The 23076-nt window shown below is 39.1% G+C and overlaps 1 protein-coding gene across 3 annotated transcripts in view; it reads left to right on the top strand.

The window, feature by feature from the left end:
• The window catches only part of dmxl1 (Dmx like 1), a 233485-nt gene that overhangs the window by 43851 nt on the left and 166558 nt on the right, over positions 1-23076 (top strand). For 2 of the 3 annotated variants that reach the window (XM_043711440.2, XM_043711459.2), the window contains exons 4-9: positions 3603-3681; positions 5649-5787; positions 14540-14606; positions 17154-17329; positions 20153-20324; positions 20485-20653. In XM_043711440.2, the coding sequence (XP_043567375.2) occupies positions 3603-3681; positions 5649-5787; positions 14540-14606; positions 17154-17329; positions 20153-20324; positions 20485-20653 (802 nt within the window). The remainder of the gene's footprint in view (positions 1-3602; positions 3682-5648; positions 5788-14539; positions 14607-17153; positions 17330-20152; positions 20325-20484; positions 20654-23076) is intronic. The other variant, XM_043711450.2, reaches the window with a different exon arrangement.

Raw genomic sequence — 23076 nt, 5'->3', positions numbered from 1 at the left:
AAGCAATGTTTGGGGCCCTGGATGGAGGTGAGCGGATTGGTGTGCAGCAGGTTTTGCATCTTTTATGGTTGCCAGGGAAGGTACCGGGGCGTTTGGGTGGGGCGAACCAAGAAGTTGAGAAAGGAATGGAAATTGCAGAAGGCAGAGAGGGGAGGATGTTCTTGGTGTGATCTAGTTGGAGTTGGCAGAAATGTTTGAGGATGTAAGAATAGATGCATAGATTAATGGGATGGAGAGTGAGGACAAGGGGGTGCCCTGTCTTTGTTTTGAGGAAGGGTTTTAGAGCAGTGGGCTGAGGAATGGAAGAGGTGTGGTGAAGTGTGGTGAATGACAGTGGAGGGAAAAGCACCTTGTTTAAAATATGTGAAAGGTGGGATTCTTGGGAGTGGGGCTTCTCATCAGAGCAGATGTGACGGAGACAGAAGAATTGGGAAAACAGGATGGAATTTTTGCAGGATATGGGGTGGGAGGAAGTGTAGTCCATGTAGCTATGGGAGTCTGTGGGTTAGTAGTAAATGTCAGTTTGTAAACTGTTGCTGGAGATGGAAACGGAGAGGTCAACAAAGAGGAGGGAGGTGTCAGAAAATCCAAGTGAATTTAAGGGTAGGGTGGAAATTGTTGGCAAAGTCTGTGTATCTGCAGTTTTTTTGTCTCCTTAAATAAAAGCTGGGAGGCTTTACTATTAACCACAAATTGAACTGGATGAGCAGGTCAGGCGAGGAATTCTGAGACCAGTAACTCCTCACCTGTCTTTGCAAAGTTGCACCCCACATAAAAGTCAGGAGTGTATTAAAATGCTTTTCACTTATCTGAATGAATGCAGCTCCAATAATGCTTGAGAAATTCAATACCATACAGAACAAGTCAACCCACTTGACTGCCAATCCACCATACCTTCACCATTCACTTTCTCTGTTACCAACAGTGGCAGCATAGTGCACCATCTACAAGCCGCATTGCAGTACCTCACGAAGGCTCCTTTGGTTGCATCTTCGAAACGTGACTTCTGACACCTTACAGGCCAAGAGCAGGAGATGCATGGGAATGCCACACCTAGTTTGGAATTTTATTGCTATTTCTTCACTGTCACTGGATTGAAATTCTGTAAGATGCTTCCTGACAGTCTTGAGTGTGCCTACCAAATGGACTGTTGTGGTTCTAGGAGGCAATCACAGCCATCTTCTCAAAAGTAGTTCAGGATGCCCAACAATGTCAACACCCTGTGAGCAGAGAAAGGCTTCAATAATCTGAAGCACAAAGGGATTTGGGAATCGCAAGGTTAAATGCAAGTTCACTTGGTAGTTAGGAAGGCAAATATGTTGTTAGCATTCATTTCAAGGAGACTAGAATGCAAGAGCACAAATGTACTATTGAGGCTACACAAGGCTTGGGTCAGACTGCACTTGGGATATTGAATAATTTCAGGTCCTGTACCTAAGGAACGAACAAGCTGGCATTGGAGAAGGTCCAGAGGAGGTTGACAAGAATAATCCTGGGGCTGAGTCGTAGTTGAGGGCCTCTGAGTCTGTACTCGTGTGTCTGGAGTTTAGAAGAACTAGGGGGCAATTTGATTGGAACTTAAAGGATGCTGAGAGGTCTGGATAGAGTAGACATGGAGAAGATGTTTCCACTAGTAGAAGAGACTGGGAGCTGAGGGCACAGCCTCAGAGTGAAGGAGACTACACTTGAGAACTGAGGCGAGGAGGAATTTCTTCAGCCAGAGGATGGTGAATCTGTAGAATTCATTGCTGCAGAAGACTGTAGATGTCAAGTCGTTCAGTGTATTTAATTCAGAGATAAGTTCTTGGGTGGTAAGAAATTCGAGGATTATTGGGAGAAGGTAGGAGAATGGGGTTGAGAAACCTATCAGCTGTGATTGAATGACAGAACAGACTTGATAGGCTGATGGGCCTAACTCATTTCTTACATCGTATGGTTGTATGGAATGAATAAAAAGCGTAAGTATTTATGGACAGAAAATATATAACAGTTGACCATTATTTACTTTATTAGATTTGGATGGTTGAGTAAATTAGCTTTGAATTATGTCATCAATATTTGTGAAATTGTATTTATACATTTAGTATGGGAGAAAATGAAACAAACTGATGGGCAACATTCCCTTAGGTGTTTTTTTTTAAAGAAGCGAGTGAGTTGCCTCAGAAGTCTGAAGTGCAGAGAGACTTGGGAGTTCTAGTTCAGGATTCTGTTAAGGTAAACTTGCAGGTTGAGTCAGTAGTTAGGAAGGCAAATGCAATGAGGGCATTTATTTTGAGATGACTTGAAAATAAAGGTAGCGATGTACTTACAAGGCTCCATAAGGCTCTGGTCAGGCCACATTGGAAGTATTGTGTGCAGATTTGGGCCCCATATCTCTGGAAGGAGGTACTGGTCCTGGACTGTGTTCAGAGGAGATTCACAAGAATGGTCCCAGGAATGAAAAGCTTAACATATGAGGAATGTTTGAGGACTCTGGGTCTATACTCAGAGTTGAGAAGGATGAGCTAAGATCTAATTGAAACATACAGAATACTGAATGGCCTGGAAAAAGTAGATGTTAGGATAGATGTTTCCATTGGTAGGAGAGACTCTAAGGCACAGCCTTAAGAGTAGTCGGAAGATTTTTCAGAATGGAGATACGGAGAAACCTCTTCAGCCAGTGAGTGGTGAATCTATGGAATTCATTGCCACGGAAGACTGTGGAGACCAGGCCATTGAGCATATTTAAAACTGAAATAGGTTCTTGAGTATCAAGGGTTATGGGGAGAAAGCGGGAGAATGGGGTTGAGAAACTTATCAGCCATGATTGAATGGCAGAGCGGACTCGATGGGCTGAATAGCCTAATTTCTGCTCCCATGTCTTACGGTCTTCATGTACTCTTAAAATAAATTCTTACGGTATACACTTGAGTAATAGTCAAATTATTTTGGCAACATAAGGTTAAATTTATGGGATCGACTATTACACGAATACTACTATTGAGGGGCTGAAATTCATGCCCGTCAAAATTCATACTGTATCAGTAGCAGAAGCCCAAATAATCTCTAAGCGAAAAAAGAAAGAAAAAAGAATTATTGTAATTCTGAAACCCCAGAGCAGAACACAACAGCCAGCAGATTGAAAGACTGGGAGCAGAAAGGAACAACCAACAGACTGGAAAGCTGAAGTGGAACAAGATGTCAACACGCTGGCTCGTAAATGTTGATTTGTTATCTGTGTGAAGAACTAGGGTCAACTTTTACATGAGATATATGTAAATTTCCAGGTTATTTGGCCAAAAATAGGGAGTCGATTTGTATATGAGATCAACTATTACTCGAGTATATACAGTCATTTCAATCTTAGTAGATAAAACTTTTATTGGAAGTTTAAATTTTGTTTTTTTGAATTTTGTCTTAAGTATTAAATCTTTACTGTATTTTGCAATACTTCAGCTATCAATGAATTGGTTGAGTCCATTGTGGACCATATAGTTTGCACATAGCACTTAATTTGCTTTAGGATTTTTCAGTCTTTCCATCTTTGAATTATTTGATTGCTTGCATTACATTCTGGTTTTGGTTTATGTTTGAGCCCTGCTAATTTGTTATATGGTTCACAGCAGCTTAATTATCAATGGCAGAAGAGTGGACAATTTGCATTGGAGTCAGTGGTGCATAACTTAGCATGGGATCCACAAGGTAAGAAAAAGTATTAATATTGGATTGCAAGTTTGTTTAATGAATGCCAAGTAGTCAGCTGATTACATTTGATCCGAACTGGCTGATTTTTTTTTCCCCCAATTGTCACTTGTCCAATATAAATTTTGCTCTCTGTGTTTGTACAGTAATGGTGAAAATACTTCACTGTCAACAAGACCTTTCTCCCTCTTGCAATTCTGACTAAGTTAATTGCGGTAATGAAAACGTGAATTGAAATTTTCAAAACAGTCTGATGTCTTGAGGTGGAGATTATCCAGTTTGTTTGTTTTTAGTGGTTCAAGCTGCTCACAACAATCACTCCTTGTTATTATGTTGTTTGTTTAACATGGTGAAACATCCTCAGTCACTTGGCTGGAACATGGTAAAGAAAACTTTACACAAATCCATACAAGGCAATGTTACGGCAAATCATATTAGAAGAGATCAAAATTTGATAATTGAAATCAATAGATTTGGTGTAAACTATTCTAGAATATAAAGATGGATTGTGAGCCTGCAAACTTTGAAAAGGTTGATCGCATCATTCACCTCAGCTGTTATTCAGTTGTGTCGGACTTCGTTCTTAGTTATGGCCAGGGAACCAACTGCAATGGTTTTCTGCCGACCCCCCAAGTAATGCCTCTAAGAGGCCCTGAGGATCTCCTCTTGGTGTCCTCCCCTTTTCAAACTACATACCATCCCACGGAAACATAATACAAAAACACGTGTTTCACAAACAAACTGACAATATTCAGATTTATCTCATCAGCTGCATCACCCCTCAATCTACTCCATTTGCCATGTCTGACTTTTTGAGACATATTCTTAAGCCATGAACATCACTATCTGGGCCAACAATTATTACCCATCCCTAGTTATCCTTGAACGTCCCGAACAGCTGTTGTCTGTATGATTTAGGGAGGGAGTTGCAGGTTTTTGGCTGCAGAGCATGACAGAGATTCAGTGTTTCCATCTAGCTATGTATCATTAGCAAATATCATTACATGACACTGTCGAAAGCAAAGTCATCAAAATGGATATAAATATTTGTGCCACTCCACTTGGGTGAGACCCAAAAAGATGAAAATTTTCCATTTGTTTCTACACTCTGCATTCTGATATTAACCCAAAGCCTGTGTCCTCTAGTTCTGGATTCCCCACCCTGGGGAAAAGCTTTTGTTTATTCCCCCTGTCCATGCTCCTCATGATATTATAAATCTCTATAATGTCACCCCTCAGCCACTGACACTCCAGGAAACACAGCCCCAGCCTATTCAGCCTCTCCCTGTACTCAAACCCTTCAACCCTGACAACATCTTTGTAAATCGTTTTCTGAACCCTTTCAAGTGTACAACATCCTTCCTGTTGAAGGTAGACCAGAATTGTGCACACTCTTGCAAAAGTGGTATAACCAATGTCCTGGACAGCTGCAACATGACCTCCCGACTTATATAATCAATTATTTGACCAGAAGTGAGCATCCTGAAAAACTGAGCTTAGAAAGGGTTTATGGAGTGATAGTGAAACAAGCAGAAGTGCAACATCAGGATTGAGCACAGGGAATAACCAAAGGGGTACACAGACAGGGGAAAAGCAAGTTAACAAGTGATAGAATTGATGGCCTCAATTTTAGTAATTAATTCTATTAACTCCTTGCATTTGTTAAAATATCTGTCAAAGGATGCAGTAAACAGTAAACCTTTGTCTGACACTGTTTCAGATTTGATATGTTGTCAAGATGTCACCCTATTGAAAGACATCTTTTCCTATGTGATATGAAAAATTGTATAACTTGCATCACTATTTAAATTGCATTACCATTCTAAAATATAATGCTTTGGAGAACTAGGGTTTTCTGAACAAAAAGACTTTGTTTTTATTATCTTGTTGTGCCTTTCAGCAAGGGCATATTGAGATCAAGTTTGAATGTTTAACAGCCTTAAAGTAACAAGCATTTTCCATTTTAGGAATTCGTCTCTTGACTGGTTCCAGTTGTTTGCAGCTTTGGTCCAATGGAAATCTTGAAGCTAATATTAATGAGGAGGAAGCTGCAGATGAGACCGATCCAAGTAAAGTCAGTGATTGGAGATGCATCTGGGAGTCTAAGTAAGGGAGCATTATGACTTTGGCTGTGAATTAGATACAAATTTTGTTTACACAATTTTGATTCTAAGTTACAGGCTGACAAGGACTGTTAGCTTGTAAAATGTAAAGTAGTTTATAAAATTAATGTTATTTTAAAATTTTAATTCCTTATTGAGCAGTTTGGTGTTTACGTAAAAACAGAGCATGGAAGCAGGCTTTTCAGCCGGTCATACTTGTGCTCACATTTGGTATAACTATCCAATTTATCCTTTTACTCTATTCTTTCTCCGTTGCCCTGTGTTGTATTTTTCTTTTAAGTCATGTTTCCAATTCTTCTGTATGTTTATATTGAATCCTTTTCACAGTATATTCTGGATCACAATGACTATGCTAAGGAAAATTTTGATATTACTTCTAATTCTTCTGTCAATCACCTTAAATTTGTTTTCTGTTTGAGCCCTTTGGCCACTAAAAACAATTACCCTTTATTTAACTTGTTCAAACACTTGTGTCAAACCTCACATTAGCTTTCACTGCTGGAAGGAAACCTTTGCAAATTCTCAAATATAGTAAAATGCTGATGATCTAAATTAGAAGCAAAGTGCTGGACAAAGTCATCGGGTCTGGCAGCATCTGCATTGTATAATTTGAATTAGAATATGAACTCTGTTTCTCTCTTGATAGGTGCAGCCAGATCTTCCAGGTTTTTCCAGTATTTTGTGTTTTTGTTCCAAATTTCTCACGCTCTTGCTCCCTCTCTGCGTGTGCGCACGCTCAGCCTCCATCCCAGAAATCAATCTAATAAATGTTTTTTGCATCTGCTTCAGTGGCTTTGTCTTTTCAAAACAATAGCTAGAGCTGTGCTAACATTTGTATATGTTTAGTATTTCTCTTTTTTGTATCAATTTATAAAACTTGCACTTCCATAAACTCTGACCTGTTATTATTTGAAAGATTTGTGCATGAAGATTTGCAAGTCTTGAAAATTGTATTATTTGAGGTTACATTTTGCTTGAGAAGACAATATTCCCTTCCCTGTCTGACTTCTCTCCTTTGAATTTCATCTCCCATGTTTATTAATTTCACTAGCTTGTCTGTGTTCTCTTGAATCTATTATATTCCTTGCTGTTTACTACATTACATTTTGAAGTTTCCAACTTTGCCATGACTGACCCAGGAAATCAGCCCCCACCATTCCTAGAGTTGTCACAAATGTGAACATTTGATTATACGACCAAAATGCACTATTTCAGCTAACTGTTTACTTCAGGTTACAAGAATGTTCACACTAGGCTCTTTTTAATTAATGACTAGAAAATCAATGCTTATTGTTAGCAGACAGCTTTAACTAACAAACCAAGTATAGAGGAAGCTGAAAATACTCAGTAGGTCTGACGCATCTGTGGAGAGATGTTAACACTTCAAATCCAGTATGAAACTTCTTCAGGGTTCTCTGTTCATTTCAAATTTCCAATATCTGCAGTGCTATGCCAATATTTGAGTTTTAACCAATAGCAAGAAAGGAATATAATTTGTTTACTTGAGCTTCCACTTTCTAAAAATGTATTCCCATGCACGTACAAACAGATCTTATAGGTGGGGAAGGAACAAGAAAATTGGTGAAGCACAGTTCAAGTTGCACCTGAGTTGTTTTTTTCTTCACTTCCCTTCCAGTTCCTTTTAATTGTTTGAGAGCATGAGGTTGTGGACTGTAGAATTCTCAATTTTTCTTGCGTTACTTAGGCTTCGATCTTTCAGTATCTCTGAAGGTAGATTTTCCCCTTGCGCTTTCAAGAAGAACTTGTAGAGAGAGACAGTAAGTAGTCCTCAGAATTTTCATTGTTTTCTTGATTCTCAGAAAGGGGGGGGAAGGGAGAGAGATTTATTTGTTTTCTCCACAGGCTGAGTTTTTACTGTATTCAAACAAAGCTGTAACACCTGCTCGGAAATTAGGCAAGATGTTCTGATGCTTAGCTGAGCATGCACAACCAATCCTGGTTGAAATATCAATGAGAAGTGTCACTGGGGGTAGCTGCCCTGAATACATCCACAAAGTCAAGGTGTCCAGCGTCCTCCCACTGCTTAAATATTTGTAGAAACAACTCTTGAGGAGTTTAGCTGACTTTTTGTTTTAGTACCTGCAAGATCACCTTCCATAACATTCAAAAACAGAATGTTACAGAATAATGATAATTACAGAATTATCTCATAATTCTGTCTTGTAGCCCCAAATCCAATTCCTTAAAGTGTGTCAAAAATAGCAATGGCCCTGGTGCTAAACAATGGGCAACAATTTCAGGCTGTAATCTGAAAAGCATTAACAATACCTTAACAATTTTTGTCTGCTAGCTCACTTTTGTGTCCAATAAGCTTCATCTTAACATGCTTTAATATTATTGATTTTATTATGTGTAGTTTTGATCTTGTTACCTAAGGAAGGGTGTATTTGCTACAGAGAAATGTAACAAAAGTTGAATATTTACCCAAAGATTTATAGGGCTTACCAAGAAGGAAAAGGAATGATTTTTCACCAGATGTTCTTTTCTATTGGGTGGAAAGCTTTGGGTTGGAGGAGTCTGATCTATACGTGTAGGACACAGTCGCAAAATAAGGGATAGAACCCTTAGGACTGAAATGATGATAAATTTCTTCCCTAAAGGTTGTGAATCTTTGAAACTTTGTACTGTAGAGACCTGTGGAGCTTTAGTCATTGAGTATTCAAGAGAGGTAATCAGTCTTGGAATTGAAGATATCAAGAAGTATGTTACTGTGAGAAGATGATATTGATGTAGAAGATCACTTTTATGACCTAGTTGAATGTAAATACAAAATTTGGCTGATGAATGGGAAACTGTAATGGATAATGGGTGTCTTTGGACTGATAGAAGATTGATAATGGTTTTCCTATAGTTCTGTATTTGAATGCATGCTTTCCTAATGTATATAAATAATGTACTAGATGTGTATGGGAGAATTTCAAATATTAGGGATGACAAAAAATTTGGGAGAAGTAAAAATTGAGGACTGTGTTGAACCTCAAGAGGGCATTGTGAAGTGGACAGATAATTGGCAGATGAAGTTCAGTGTGGAGAAGTGAGATGATCTACTTTGCAGTGAATATGGAGGGACAACAGAAAATCAGGGTCACTTAAAAAGGATGCGCAGGAGCAGTGAGACTTTAACGTACATAGCATTTAAAGGTGGCAGGACAGTTAGGAAGTGCTTAAATAAAACATACAATATTGTAGACATATTAAATAGGAACATAGACTACTACAGTAAGGTGAAAGTGAGCACTGCAGATGCTGGAGATCAGAGTCAAAAAGTGTGGTGATGGAAAAGCACAGCAAGTCAGACGGCATCCGAGAACAGGAGAGTTGACATTTCAGGTATGAGCCCTTCATCAGGAATATTGGGGGGAGGGGGTGGGGTGAGGAGTTTAAGGTGGCTGAGAGATAAATAGGAGGGGGTTGGGCCTTGGGGGGAAGGTAGCTGGGGGACAAGGCGATAGGTAGATGAAGGTTGGGGGATGATGGTGATAGGTCAGAGTGGAGGGAGAAGCGGAAAGGTGGAAAGGAAGATGAACGTTTCGAGAGGGCGATGCTGAGTTGGAGGTTTGGATCTGGTATAAGATGGTGGGTAGGGGAGATGAGGAAACTGGTGAAATCGACATTGAAGCCATGTGGTTGGGGGGTTCCAAGGCAAAAGATGGTGTTCTTTCTCCAGGTGTCCGAATGGCTGGGTTTGGCGGTGATGGTGGCCCAGGGCTGGCTTGTGCGCACCAAACAAACCCACTGCCCTGTGGTTGACCATTTCAACTCCCCCTCCCACTCTGCAAAGAACATCCAAGTCGTGGGCCGCTTCCACGGCCAAATCCTCGCCATCCAGACACCTGGAAAAAGAACACCTCATCTTCTGCCTTGGGACCCTCCAATCACATGGCATCAATGTCTATTTCACCAGTTTCCTCATTCCCACCCACCCCGCCCCCATCTTATCCCAGATCCAACCCTCCAACTTGGCACCACTTTCTTGAATTGTTCTATCTGTCCATCTTCCTTGCCATCCATCCCCTCCAGTCTCCACTCTGAACTATCGCCATCACCACCCCCTTCCTTCATCTACCTATTGACTTCCAGCCTACCTTCCCACCACCCCAGCCCCCTTTGGTCCACCCCCACACTCCTGATAAAGGCTTATGCCTGAAACATTGATTCTCCTTTGGAGATCTCTCTTCGGATGCTGCCTGACCTGCTGTGCTTTTCCAGCATCACACTTTTTGACTACAACAAGGTGATTGTTATGTACTCAGACTTCAGCTGGAATATTATCCCTGAAGTAGAGACATCCTTCAGAATGTATAGAAAAATAATTGCTTTTGTGCACAGCATAATTTTAAATTTGCTAATAAGTAAGCCACCTGAATTCAAATTTTGAAGTTGAATTGAGCCTTGCATGTGTTAAAAGTATACTTGATTTAAATTTGAAACATTGCATGATTTATTGGAATTTGCATTAATTGTATTGCATTTAAAATGCAATAATTAAACAATTACTGAAACAATTAAACAATTTCAAATAAATGTCTTGTTCTCATATTTGATCAAGAATAAAATGCAACATTGAAGCTGATCCTATATTCAAGCATCAGATGCCAACTCTGTTTTGATTTGTAAAGCTACATTCTAATTAGTACACTATCAATACTGTGTAACATAAATGCATTTTCCCACAAGCTAACAAGGCTGTAATACTTCGTCCATTTACCCAGTAGAATCTACTATAGTGCTGTTTACAGTGTCATACGGTCAGGTTTGTACTCAGCCACAAAACCAATTCCTGACTCAGTCTAATGTTTTGTGCCTATTTATCACAACAATTCCAATCCTTCCCTCTGTGTTCATAACCAGTGTTATGCTTCACATGGAGAGTGCACTGAAAATCAAGCCCCACTATCCCTAGAGTCAAACATTGAAAAAAAATTATCAAGGTAGTTAAAGTTCCTAATTCTTTGGCTGAGAGGAAGCCTATACCAGTTTTCAGTATTTAATTACAACTGCAATTTTGCCTGTGGTTAGAATCTATCAACTGTAAACATATAACTTTACTGTTTAAAACTCTTAATCTCTTTCTAACAATGAATTTTTATAAATGGATGGAAATAAATACTGTGGAAACAGTTCAACAGCACCATTCTTCTGGAATCGATGCAGGGTTTCCTTTTGTTTCAAAGGAGAAAGTGAGGTCTGCAGATGCTGGAGATCAAAGTTGAAACTTTATTGCTGGAACAGCACAGCAGGTTAGGCAGCATCCAGGGAACAGGAGATTCGACGTTTCGGGCACAGGCCCTGTTTCAAATACAAAGTGACGAGCTCAAAAGTTTATGAAGTCTGACTCATTAAAGAAAAGCAACAGCTTAGAGCAACTGGTGGGAGAAAAGAACTGTGTTTAACTTGCAGTATTTTACTGGAAGGAGAGAGAAAAACACAGACGTGTGCACATACACCTTCCCTTCCAAGGTTCCAAGGGCTGCTTACACCCACAAGCTGTTCAGCTATCCAGGCACAGTTAAGAAGAGAGTTTCATCACGCTGATAACCCTTGGCATCCACAACTGGTTGCAATCTCATGAACTAATCAGCTGCTTGCTGCCTGCTAACTCTCACTTAGTACTCATGCCCCAAGTTCTACTGTCTATTCTTGCACGTCTCCTCACTGCTTGCAAAGTAATTGTGTAACATGCTTGAGAATGATTTTCATTAACTTGTTCTTTAGAAGTAGAACAATTTCTTCCTCATCTGTTTTGTAAAACAATCTTTTGCCCAATTCAAAATCCAAAATGAAAATTCAAGTAAAATAAAAAGATGCCATCTTTCCACCAGGCTTTAGAGATAATGATTGAAATTGGCAGTGTTGTGTATTAAAAAATGAGCAATCTGATTAGATAGAATTTTAAGACAACTTTGTATAATCTAATGCTTTATTCAGTTTTGCTATATAGGTTTTCATTGTCCATAATTTCTAAATAATTCTGTAGCCTGCACACATACAAGTTAAATTACGCAATAAACACGTTATCCATACAAATGCTAAAAACATATAATTATCCAAATGTATTGAAACTTTCAGGTTACATTTATTTCTTTGCACTGTCCAATAACTTATTGAATGCCAAATACAATGTAAAATGCATCAGAATAGGCTGAGAGTCCTATATTATAAAGCAAACTAAACCACAAAACCTAACGGTTTACATTAAAACTGCATATATGCAAATGTGTAATAGGAATTATTTACTATGAACACAGCCCCAGACCAGTAAAAATATTCCAAATCAATCTTGATAAAATTGTGTTGTAACTGTATTTTAATAATTAAATCTTCTTTTAATGGAAGTTTTGATCACCATTCATCAGAAACCAAAATCCAACAGCTACCTTGAACAGTTAACATTAGTCATATCATGGCCAAGAAGCAGGTCATTATCCATTTGAGTCCATTCACACGCAGTCCAGACATTTAAATTCCTTGCTCCATTCCTTTTCTACTTGCTGCTTTAAGTTAAGAAGACAAGTCTTGGAGGATCGATGGTGTTTCTGAAACCATGGTGAATTGCTTGACTACTTGGTAAAATTCTCCAATTGGACTTCCTACTTGCTTTGTTTTCTTTTACGCTGTCTCTTGCTTTAATTATCCTCCTCATGGTCAGTCCTTCCTCACTGAATCCACCATCTGCTCTATTTTTGAGGCATGTTGATCAGGTAGGTACAGTTTATGCTCCATTAGCTGATCACAGTTGGTCTAATAGTGGGAAAGTAATACACTGGATATCGGTACCCCTTCACAAGCATGGGGAAATGTCAGTGAGCATAAAACTTAATAATTATCTTGCTGAAAAATTAACTGTCCACAATGTCTGGGAACAGAATTAGTCTCGCGTGAAGTGCTTCATGATGCTAGTTTATGGGGAGGTGATGGCCTAGTGGTATTATTGTTGAACTGTTTCACAAGTGATGTGGCTAATGTTCTAGGGATCCAGGTTTGAAATCCACCATGGCAGTGGGTGGAGTTTGAATTCAGTAATTTGTTTTAAAAATATGGAATGAAGAGTTTAATGATGGAGAATCCATTGCCAGTGGTACAATTAGGGATGGGCAATAAATGCTGGCCTCCGACATCCACATCCTGAGAGTTAATATCAAAAAAGTTACTGTATAGGCTCAAATGCGAACTGTTAGTTGGATAAGAAATTAGAAAGTCATCGCCTGAAAGATCTCATACTACAGCACATCACTTTCAGGAGAAGTGGGAATGAAAGATGAAAAACTCATTTTGTTCAGTAGTGCAAATAATATTTAGATATTGTAATCATGAAGCTTCATGATGCCCAATGTAGTTTTAAAATGTTATTTGATCACCCAAAGGATTGTACAATTATTACCATGCAAGAGGAGCTACTCATGCCATTGAGACTTCACTGACTTTCAAAATGAGCATTTTTCTGAAGGCTGTTCTCCAGCCTTCTCATCATGACTCTGCATGTTTTCGTTCACTGGTCACAGTCTAATTCTCTTTTGAATACAATGATTGAACTTGCTACCAATGCACTTGGAAGCAATGCATTCGAGACCTTAATCATGTGATGTTTGAATATTATCTCTTGTATGCTTTTATCAGTTTTGCCAATTACTTTAAATGCATACCCTCTCCTTGATTCCTTCATGAGTGGGAACAGTTCCCCCATCTACTCTGTCCACACAAAGTTTTGAATACCTCCATCCCCAACTGTGTCTTTTACAAGGAAACACTCTTATCTATCTTCATAACTGAAGTTCCTAATCTCTGTAACAGTTCTCATGCATCTTTTGTGTGTTTTCCCCAATGCCTTCATATTCTTCCAAAAGTGCACTGCTTTGAGTTGCAGCGCTCCCAACAGAGGCCAAGTTAATGTCTTATCCAAATTCAACATAACTATTTAATTCTTGTGCTGTCGGCCCCATTAGAAAGTTTCAGCTACTGTATATTTCATTTAGCTACTCTCAATCTGTCTTGTCAGCTTCCATGACATTTATATATCTGCGTTCTGATCCCTCCTTTCCTGTATCCTTTATTTAGTTTAGTCTTTCCATGACCTTCCTACCAAAGTGTATCATCTCCTGTTTCTCTGCATTGAATATATTTGCCACCTGTCCACTCATGCCACCAATTTTCTGTCCTTTTAAAATCATACTATTCTTACAGTGTACAGTGCTTCAAGTTTGATCTCATTTACACGTTTTAATTTGGTTGTTGTGTTGTTGTTCAGAATATGTAGGGAGAACTATGAATGCACTGTTGGTCAAGCTGACTGCTGTTTATTAGCCGTGAGAGGCAATTTTTTTTATATGGAGGGTGATTCATGTATGGAATGAATTTCCTAAGGAAGTGATTGCTGCGGGTACAATCACAATGTTTAAAAGACATTTGGATAAGTACATGAATTGGAAGTATTTGGAGGGATATGGGCCAGGAGGAGTCAGTTGGGACTAGTTTGGTTTGGTGGACTGGTTGGACTGAAGGGTCAGTTTCCATGCTGTATGACTCTATAGCTATGATGTAATTTTGCTTGACTTTGTATTTTGTTTTTTTGTTTACATGTATTCCAATTTTTTTCTTTTAATTTTCCCAACATTTCATACCCCTCTAACCTAGACACATGAACAGATTTGACATTTTAGGTTTGGACTTGGCTGTTAGTTTTTGGATTGGTGTGAATGTTGAATTTATTTCCACAGAACTGCATCTCCCATTCATCTATTAAAAGTGTCTCCAGATGGTGAATTTTTTGCAACAGTTGGAAAGGTATTCATATTTTTTTCTTAGATTTCGACCACTGATACAATATTTGCTATGTTCTGAGAATGGTTTGTTTGACTTTATCTTGAATAATGTAAAGTATCTGTAATAAGATTTCCACAAACTTGAAGTAGTTGAATTGAGAAATTGGACATTACCTAATCATCTTTACATGTAAATTTCAGCCATTAAAAGCTTAATTCTTGCACAAACTGAAAATGAGTTCCTGGAATTATCACATAACGGAATATGCATCGATGATTCAATTCCATTTAATTAACCTTATTAACTCGGCCCAACAGCATGTCCAACCCATTTTCCTCACTTCTGTCCTAACCTTTTCCCTCCCCCAACAATGATAGCATTCCCCCTTGTCCTCACTTGCCATCCCACCAGCCTTTGAATCATATGCCACCATTTCCATTATCTCAAGTGAAATACCACCGCAAGACACCGATTTCTTGTCAGAATTCTACAGGGACCAGAATGAACAATAAAACTGGCTTAAGAGGCATAGTGATAGGTAGAAAAAAATGAAGTTGATATTTAACCATGTGGAAGGAAGAAAAATAATTTAAATGTGAATTTCAAGCCAAACTGTTTCTTACAGCTCTGTCTTAAAATTTGATCTGGCGGTACTGAAGAGCAACCTATACCACCGCCATGAAACAGTTGGTTGTTTAGTCAGTTAAGAACATCCTTGTCAGCCCTGCTTTCCACTAGATTTCCACCATGTCACTTAATATTGCATGTTGGTGTCTCACTGTGTATTTTAATCAGTATTGGATACTGTTCTTTTACTTTTGAGTATTCATTTTCTCCAGTCTCATATACTTTACTAAAAATTTTTACTGTCGATTGTATCATGTTACTTGCAATCTGCTCCAGTTAAAACAATGAGAATGTTGAAACTTCTCTTCAGGCCGGTCTGTCTTACTGTAGCCTTGCCATTGATTCCATCCCTCCTGCTAGCTGTGGGTTGAATCAGATGGTTTCAAGCATCCCCATTAATGCCAAGCTGAACTTAAGACCATGTAGCTTCTATGTCACAGAAATTATTTGGTCTGTGACCTTAACTGATTGTACCTGAATCTACTAGTTGCTGAAACATTTATTAGTGCCTAAGTCATCTCTAATCTATTTAATTGCTCATTTGACCAGTCTTTCTTTAATATCTAATCAGGCTAAACTTTCAAATGATCTTTTTCTTCTTCCTGTGATGTATTACCAGGCCTTGCTTGCTTGTCACCAAAGTTAACATACAGACACATCTTATTTAAACTTGAGACTTTCTTTCTTAAAAGTTTTCAAGATCAAGTCTCTCCTTATCTCTAACTTTCACGTCTATAATGTCCCAGACCTCTGTCCCTTTGACTCTTTGTGCATGCTTCCGACTGTCCCATGCTGAATGTTTTTAGAACACCTGTAGAATCTGTGTAGGGCTTTTACTTTGAACTTTCTCCTCATTACTTCTCATCCCTCCTTTTAAGTCCCTTTTAACCCATTTAAGTTTGTGGTAACTTTCTGTAGTCCCGCATACGTTTTTGTTCAACTCTTGGATCTTGGTATATTTTACCTGATGTAAGGGCTGAATTGTCCTGTGGATTCCAAGACCCTGGTATTGGGGCCAAGTGAGTCCTCTAACCTTCTACTTGCGAGCAATAAGTAAAATCTTTCTTTAATTAAAGATGGTAGGCAATCTCTCAAAGCTGGAGACTAAGAGGAATGGTGGCTCCATCAAGAAAGATAGATGTTACTGAAACACACCTGTGATTTTGACTTGTTGACCAACATGAAAGGATTGTATTGAAGATTGCTAAAGACTGCAGTGACATAGGGAGAAAAGTGAAATCCTCCCTTAAGTCTGTTTGTTAACAGTTTTAGCCTTTCATCACTGTCTCGCAGTCACTGGGCCATTCAACCTCTGACACTAGGTGGCCTGACCACATAGCAGGATCCTGCTATGTGATGTCAGTAGATTACTGGCACAACATTGGCCATGAATTGGATCATGTTGTTCTCAACATCTCTAGACTTGGTGCTCAATCCATTTCCCTGATCATTCTGGGAATTTTTCCCAGTGTGTGAATGCATTGGGGAGTTGTTCCAACACAAGTTCCCACTATTTTCCTGTGAAAATCTAGCTCTGGAAATGCTGTTTAAATGCCAATCATTGTAGTTTCAATGATTTGTTACAAAAGAAGCGCCTTGACAGTCTTGCTGTTCACTGATTGATTGATATAAACATAATCTGAATAGCAAGGAGTCCATTAACTATTTGGTGCACAAAAAGTTTCCATACTGTCTCTTACATGCTTTGCAAGTCACTAACTACATTCTCAATGGGAATAGAAGGGAATGACTATTACATTTGTGACAGTTTTTTTTCAGTAATTATACTTCGTGATTAAATCTAGAAATGTGGTGTAGAAGTTGCAAAATATCTTTACTCCATTTGGGTAAGTATACTTTGTAGTAATGTTGGATGAAAAACATACTTTAGCTCAAATGTTCAAAATATGTTAAATTCTGTCTCCTATCCTATCCTCCCAGGATGACTGTCTTGTGAAAGTGTGGTATAATTCCAGCAGCTGGCAGACAGCAGTGATGGCACCAGTCATACCAGTGGATAAGAAAGAAGGAGATATTGATTTTTCTTTTGTATACTTAGCCCATCCTAGGGCTGTTACTGGATTTTCTTGGCGGAAAACCAGCAAGTACATGCCAAGGTTAGTACGTGTTGATAATACTTGCAGTAGTTATGGTCTGATTAGCGTTGATATTAACAGGTAAAAAATGTTTAGCAATCACAATGATCAAGTTCACCCTGAAATATCAGTTTGAGACCGGTGCTTCACAAATTACTCAAAAAGGAAGTTCTGTCAAAATGTTTTTTTTATTTGTCAGCTTATTTTGTTGTACCATTCTGTTTTTTAATATGAATGTAATATTGAGCTGAAAACAAAATGACTCATTGCTGGAAAAACTCAGCAGTCTGGCAGCATCTGTAGAAAGAAAGCAGCGTTAATGTTTTGGGTTAGGTGACCCTTCAGAACTTCGAACCGTTTCTCTCCACAGATGATGCCAGACCTGCTGAATGTTTTGCTAGCAAATTTTGGTTTTGTTTGATTTCTAGCATCCACAGTTCTTTGGGGTTTAATTTTGTTTAATATTAAGTTTTATCTTTTCTGTGTAATTGTTTATATTTAACACACCAGTGCCTTTTCCCATTTAACTCCCTTTTTCTAAACTCTGGAGATGACATGACATTGCAGTGTTTTTTTTTCTTGGTGTGGCTTTAAATTGTACCACTTTACTTTCCACACTCTCCAGCAATGTAAAAGTCACTTTACAGAAATGTTTTGTTTGTCTTGCATCAGGGCAGATGAAAATTGACTAGATTTCCAAAACACAAGAATCTAACTGAAGGAGAAAAGGGCGCTGGCTATAGAGCAATTTTAGGAGAATTATGGGATGTTTGCCTTTATCAGTTGAGGTATAGATTATAAAAGCAGGGGCGCCATGCTAGAGTTACGCACAAATTTAGTTAGGCCACAGCTGGATTAGTATGCGCAGCTGTAGCTACCGAAGGAAGAATGTGATTGCACTGAAGTGGGGGCAGAGAGATCAATCAGGATATCGGCTAAGAGAGGCTGGATAAGCTTGGGTTGTTTTCTTTGAACCAGAGAAATTTGTGGGGCGACCTGATAGAGGTGTATGAGGTTATGAAGGGTATGAATATGGCAGATAGAAAGCAGCTAGTTCCCTTTAGTTGAAGGGTCAGGAACAAGAGATTATAACCCGAAAGGCAGCGGTTCAGAGGAGATTTGAGCAAAGGTATTTTTTAAAACAGGGTAAAGGGGTTCTGGAATGTCCTGCCTGGAGGGTAGTTGAGGTGAGAAACCTCAAGCATTTAAAAGTACTTGGATGAGCACTTGAAATGTCATAAAATTCAAGACTGTGGGATAATATAAATAGTGCATTTTTTAGTAGTATAGATTTGATGGGCAAAGGCTTCTTCTGTACTGTGTGGTTGTAGGATTCTAATTGTGGCAGAGAAATTGCCATTGAGAAAACATGAGATAGCATAGGCTCTCCATGCTTCCAGTTAATTAAAAAAAAAATGGAAGGCAAGAATGCATTCCTTTTGTTTGCAGTACATTGGTCCCTGCATATGAATGTATGTCGATTTTAGTGAGTATAAGTGGGCACTTGAGAAGCTTAACTGATTTTCTGAAATTTTCTTCATGTATCTTTTTTGCACTCCGCATTGGGTAGCACTTACTGAACAAAATCTAATAGATGTTTTGTGGGTTTGCAAGGATGAACTGGTTATGTGTTTTGTACTCTGCTTATTATGAGCAATTGAAGAGGCATGCTATAATCGGCTAATGGAGTGGATATGACTAGCATAGTATCAACACTGAAATTCATGTACAAATTTTTGATAAACTGCTAACCCAGCTTTTTCAAGCTACTATTACGCAGTGATGAATGAAGTGGTAATTTCCATTCATCAGTTCAAAATAAAATGTCTGCGGCACAATTTATCGTCCATTTAATACCAGGTACTTAGGCCATATTCCCAACAACTGGCTGATCAAATCAGACACATTCCCGGGCAATTTATAATAGAGTATGAACTGTACTGAACCAGTCAGTGCTTACAAAGCCCAAAACAAAATGTCTGCTGTTAGATCATGTTATATGACTGGGTGGCCCTTGTGCCTTTATTGAATTACTAAGGAGTCTGCAGTTTCTGCTTTCTCCATGGTAATACCTTAGCAATCAATCAAATTCTACTTGTATCGCAGACAGTACCGTTTTTTCTTATACAGGGTAGTGTGAAGTTCTTGTGATTGTTAGAAATTTGCATGTCTATATTTGTCCTGATGAATGAGAAGCCAAAAGCTTAATAACCTGCTGCTTTTCAGCAATATTCAAGTTCTCTACCAAGCAACTCCCTTGTTATTTATGTCTGTTGGGGATATTGAAACAGTTACAGAACATTGTATAGCATTGACACCCTGTCTAATGCTTAGTCAGGTAATGCAGGGAACTCTGCAACTGTATTAAGTATTGTTCCCTGGCATATTGTTTAACATACTTGAATTTTGTATGTATTTTAGTTAAAGAACCTGTACACCATTCAGTGAGAGAGTTCACCTACTTTTCATTTAATCCAACATTGATATTCAGGCATGAATTTATAACTTGCAGCACATTTTCATGCAGCTTTTCATCTGAGCATCGAGCTGAAAGCACAAAATTCCCTAAACATAGAAGCATATGTTGTGTAAATGAGCTCTTATTATTGATGCTGAATGATATCTATTTATTGTTTTCTACTCAAAACAAAATTGATTGCATCTGGATTGATATTAGCCACATAAACGTAGTATATTGTTAGTGGCCAGAACATTGGTAAACATTGATCTCAACGTCATAGAATTTGCAATGTTTTCATTCGTAGTTTATGACCTCTTTAAAAGTTTGTCAGATAATCTCAGTCATTGATCTAATTTGGGTTCATAACTTTTCCTTCAATGCAGGGGTCTCGCATGTAATGTTCTGTTGACCTGCTGCAAGGACAATGTTTGTCGGTTATGGGCAGAGACTTTACTTCCAAGTGATACTTTGATTTCTGGAGACGGCCACACTCAGTGGTCTGAATCTGTCTGGACAACCAACAACCTGAAGAGGAACATCTCCAATCGGGAAAAGGTATAGAATGCCTGAGAGGTGTGCGAAAGTTTACAATGAATTCTCAGCATTTTTCTTTGAAGGGAGGGAAAATATTCTAATCACCTTCTTAATGCCAAACAAAAAATGCTTTTGTTCAAAAATTTTGCTCTGTAAATTTTTTTTTTTGTTTGTTTTTCAGTTGAATTTCAGATCCTTTCGTATAGGGAGGAGGCGATCATCTGGTCTTGTTGCACACAGTGGATATTTACCCCACCAGCAGGATGCACATGAAGTCCATAGGAATTCACCTCTACATGCGAATTCACTCTGTCACTTTCACATCGCAGCTAGTATTAATCCAGCAACAGGTGAGAAAGCATCACTGGTGCTACCCATGGGGCCTACCCCCTCTGGTCCTTCCCTGAACACTGTCATTGGTCTTGCCTTTGGGCACATCCACTGAATTATCCCCCTATTATTCCATCCCTTGTGTAGTCTTTGCTTTCTGAATCTGGACTCAAAACATTAGCTTGCTCTCTCCATGAATGCTCCCTGACCCTGCTGTGATTTCCAGAAACTAGGCCAGTTAGCTTGACATCTACTGACGGGTGCAGGTGTTCAATAAATGAATAAGATGTTATACCTGCACACTTTGAAAATCTGAAACTAATTCGTCAGAGTCAACATAGCTTCATGATGAGGAAATCTAATTTTACCAATTCGTTGGCGTTCTTTGAAGATGAAATATGTACTATGCTAAAGGAGAGCTGTTAGATGTACTTGGATTTCTAGAAGACGTGATAAAATACCATGTCAGACGTAGATGTATTTCATGGTGTCGGGGTGACAGGTTAATCGACTTTGTTTTTTGCAAACCAGCCAATATTCTAAGATGATACGTAAGTGGTCTTTGGCAATGAATGATAATTGGAGTCTTGCAGAGGCCTGTGTTGGGTCTCCACTATTTTATAATTTGCATCACTGAGCTGAGGGGAATTAGGCATGATAGCTAAATTGAAATATGATGCACAGATTGGAAAAGTATGTTGTGAAGAAGACAAGGATTTTGCAGAAAGATCAAGTGGGCAAAAATTTAACGGATAGAGTGTAATGTGGGAAAATATGCAGTTATTCACTTGCGCAGTAAGTATGTAGAGTATTAATAGAGAACCACTGCAGAAATTGTTTACTTCATTCATGGGATGTGGATTTCACTTGGTGGCCAACATTTATTGCCCTTGAGAAGGTGGTGGTGAGCAGCTGTCTTGAAACACCGCAGTCCTTTTGTTAAGTTGACCCACAATGCCCTGAGAGAGGGAATTCCTGGATTTTCACCCAGCAACCGTGAAGGAACAGTTAGGATGATGAGTGTTTCCAAGTTAGGATGATGAGTGGCTTGGAGGAGAACTTGCAGGTGGTGATGTTGATTTGTATCTGTTGCCCTTGTCCTTCAAGATGGCAGTGATCATGGACTTGGGAGATGCTGTCTGAATATCTTTGGTGAATTTCTGCAGTGCATCTTGTACACGCTGCTGCTACTGCAGGTTGATTGCGGAGGGAGTTGATGTTTGTGGGTGTAGTGCCAGTCAAGCATACTGCTTTGTCCTGGATGGCATCAAGCTGCTTGAGTGTTGTTGGAGCTGCACTCATCCAGGCAAGTTGGGAGTAATGCATAACACTCCTGACTTGTGCCTTGTAGATGGCTTTGAGGAGTAAGGAGATAAAGTCACTTGCTGCAGTATTCCTCGCCCCTGACCTGCTCTTATAGCCACTGTATTTATCTGGGTAAGCCCAGTTAAGTTTCTGGTCAATGGTAACTCCAGGATGCTGATAACAGGGATGGAATTTAGTGACGGCAACACCACTAAATGCCAAGAAGCATCAGTTGGATTCTCCTTGTAGTGATGGTCATAGCCTAGCATTTGCATGGTGCAAATATTACTTGGCAGTTGTCAGCCCAAGCCTGGATATTGTCCAGATCTTATTGTATTTGAATAGACAATTTCAGTATCTGAGGAGACACGAATGATGTTGAACATTTTGTCTTTGTCTATTTATCCTATTCATGCCCCTCATGATTTTATAAACCTCTATAAGGCCACCCCTCCGCCTCTAACGCTCCAAGGAAAACAGCCCCAGCCTATTCAACCGCTCCCTATAGCTCAGATCCTCCAACTCTGGCAACATCCTTGTAAATCTTTTCTGAACCCTTTCAAGTTTCGCAACATCTTTCCGATAGGAAGGAGACAAGAATTGCATGCAATATTCCAACAGTGGCCTAACCAATGTCCTGTGCAGCTGCAACATGACCTCCCAACTCCTGTACTCAATACTCTGACCAATAAACGAAACCATACAAAATGCCACCTTCACTATCCTATCTGCCTGTGACTCAACTTTCAAGGAGATATGAACCTGCACTCCAACACTCCCCAAGACCTAGCGTTTTAAGTGCATGAGTCCTGCTAAGATTTGCTTTCCCAAAATGTAGCACCTCGCATTATCTAAATTAAACTATATCTGCCACTTCTCAGCCCATTGGCCCATCTCATCAAGATGCTACTGCAATCTGAGGTAACCTTCTACCCTGCCCAGTTTACCTCCAATTTTGGTGTCATCTGTAAACTTACTAACTGTACCTCTTATGCTCGCATCCAAATCATTTATGTAAATGACGAAAAGTAGTGGATCCAGCACCAATCCTTGTGTAACTCCACTGATCACAAGCCTCCAGTCTGAAAAACAACCTCCACTACCACCATCCTCTGTCTTCTACCTTTGAGCCAAATGG

The sequence above is a fragment of the Chiloscyllium plagiosum genome, unplaced genomic scaffold, assembly GCF_037043375.1.
Source record: "Chiloscyllium plagiosum isolate Xiang-an unplaced genomic scaffold, Cpla_swu_hap1 HiC_scaffold_2, whole genome shotgun sequence".
Classification (NCBI taxonomy): domain Eukaryota; kingdom Metazoa; phylum Chordata; class Chondrichthyes; order Orectolobiformes; family Hemiscylliidae; genus Chiloscyllium; species Chiloscyllium plagiosum.
Note: the sequence above shows the minus strand (reverse complement) of the source record. Positions and strands in the feature narration are given on the sequence as shown.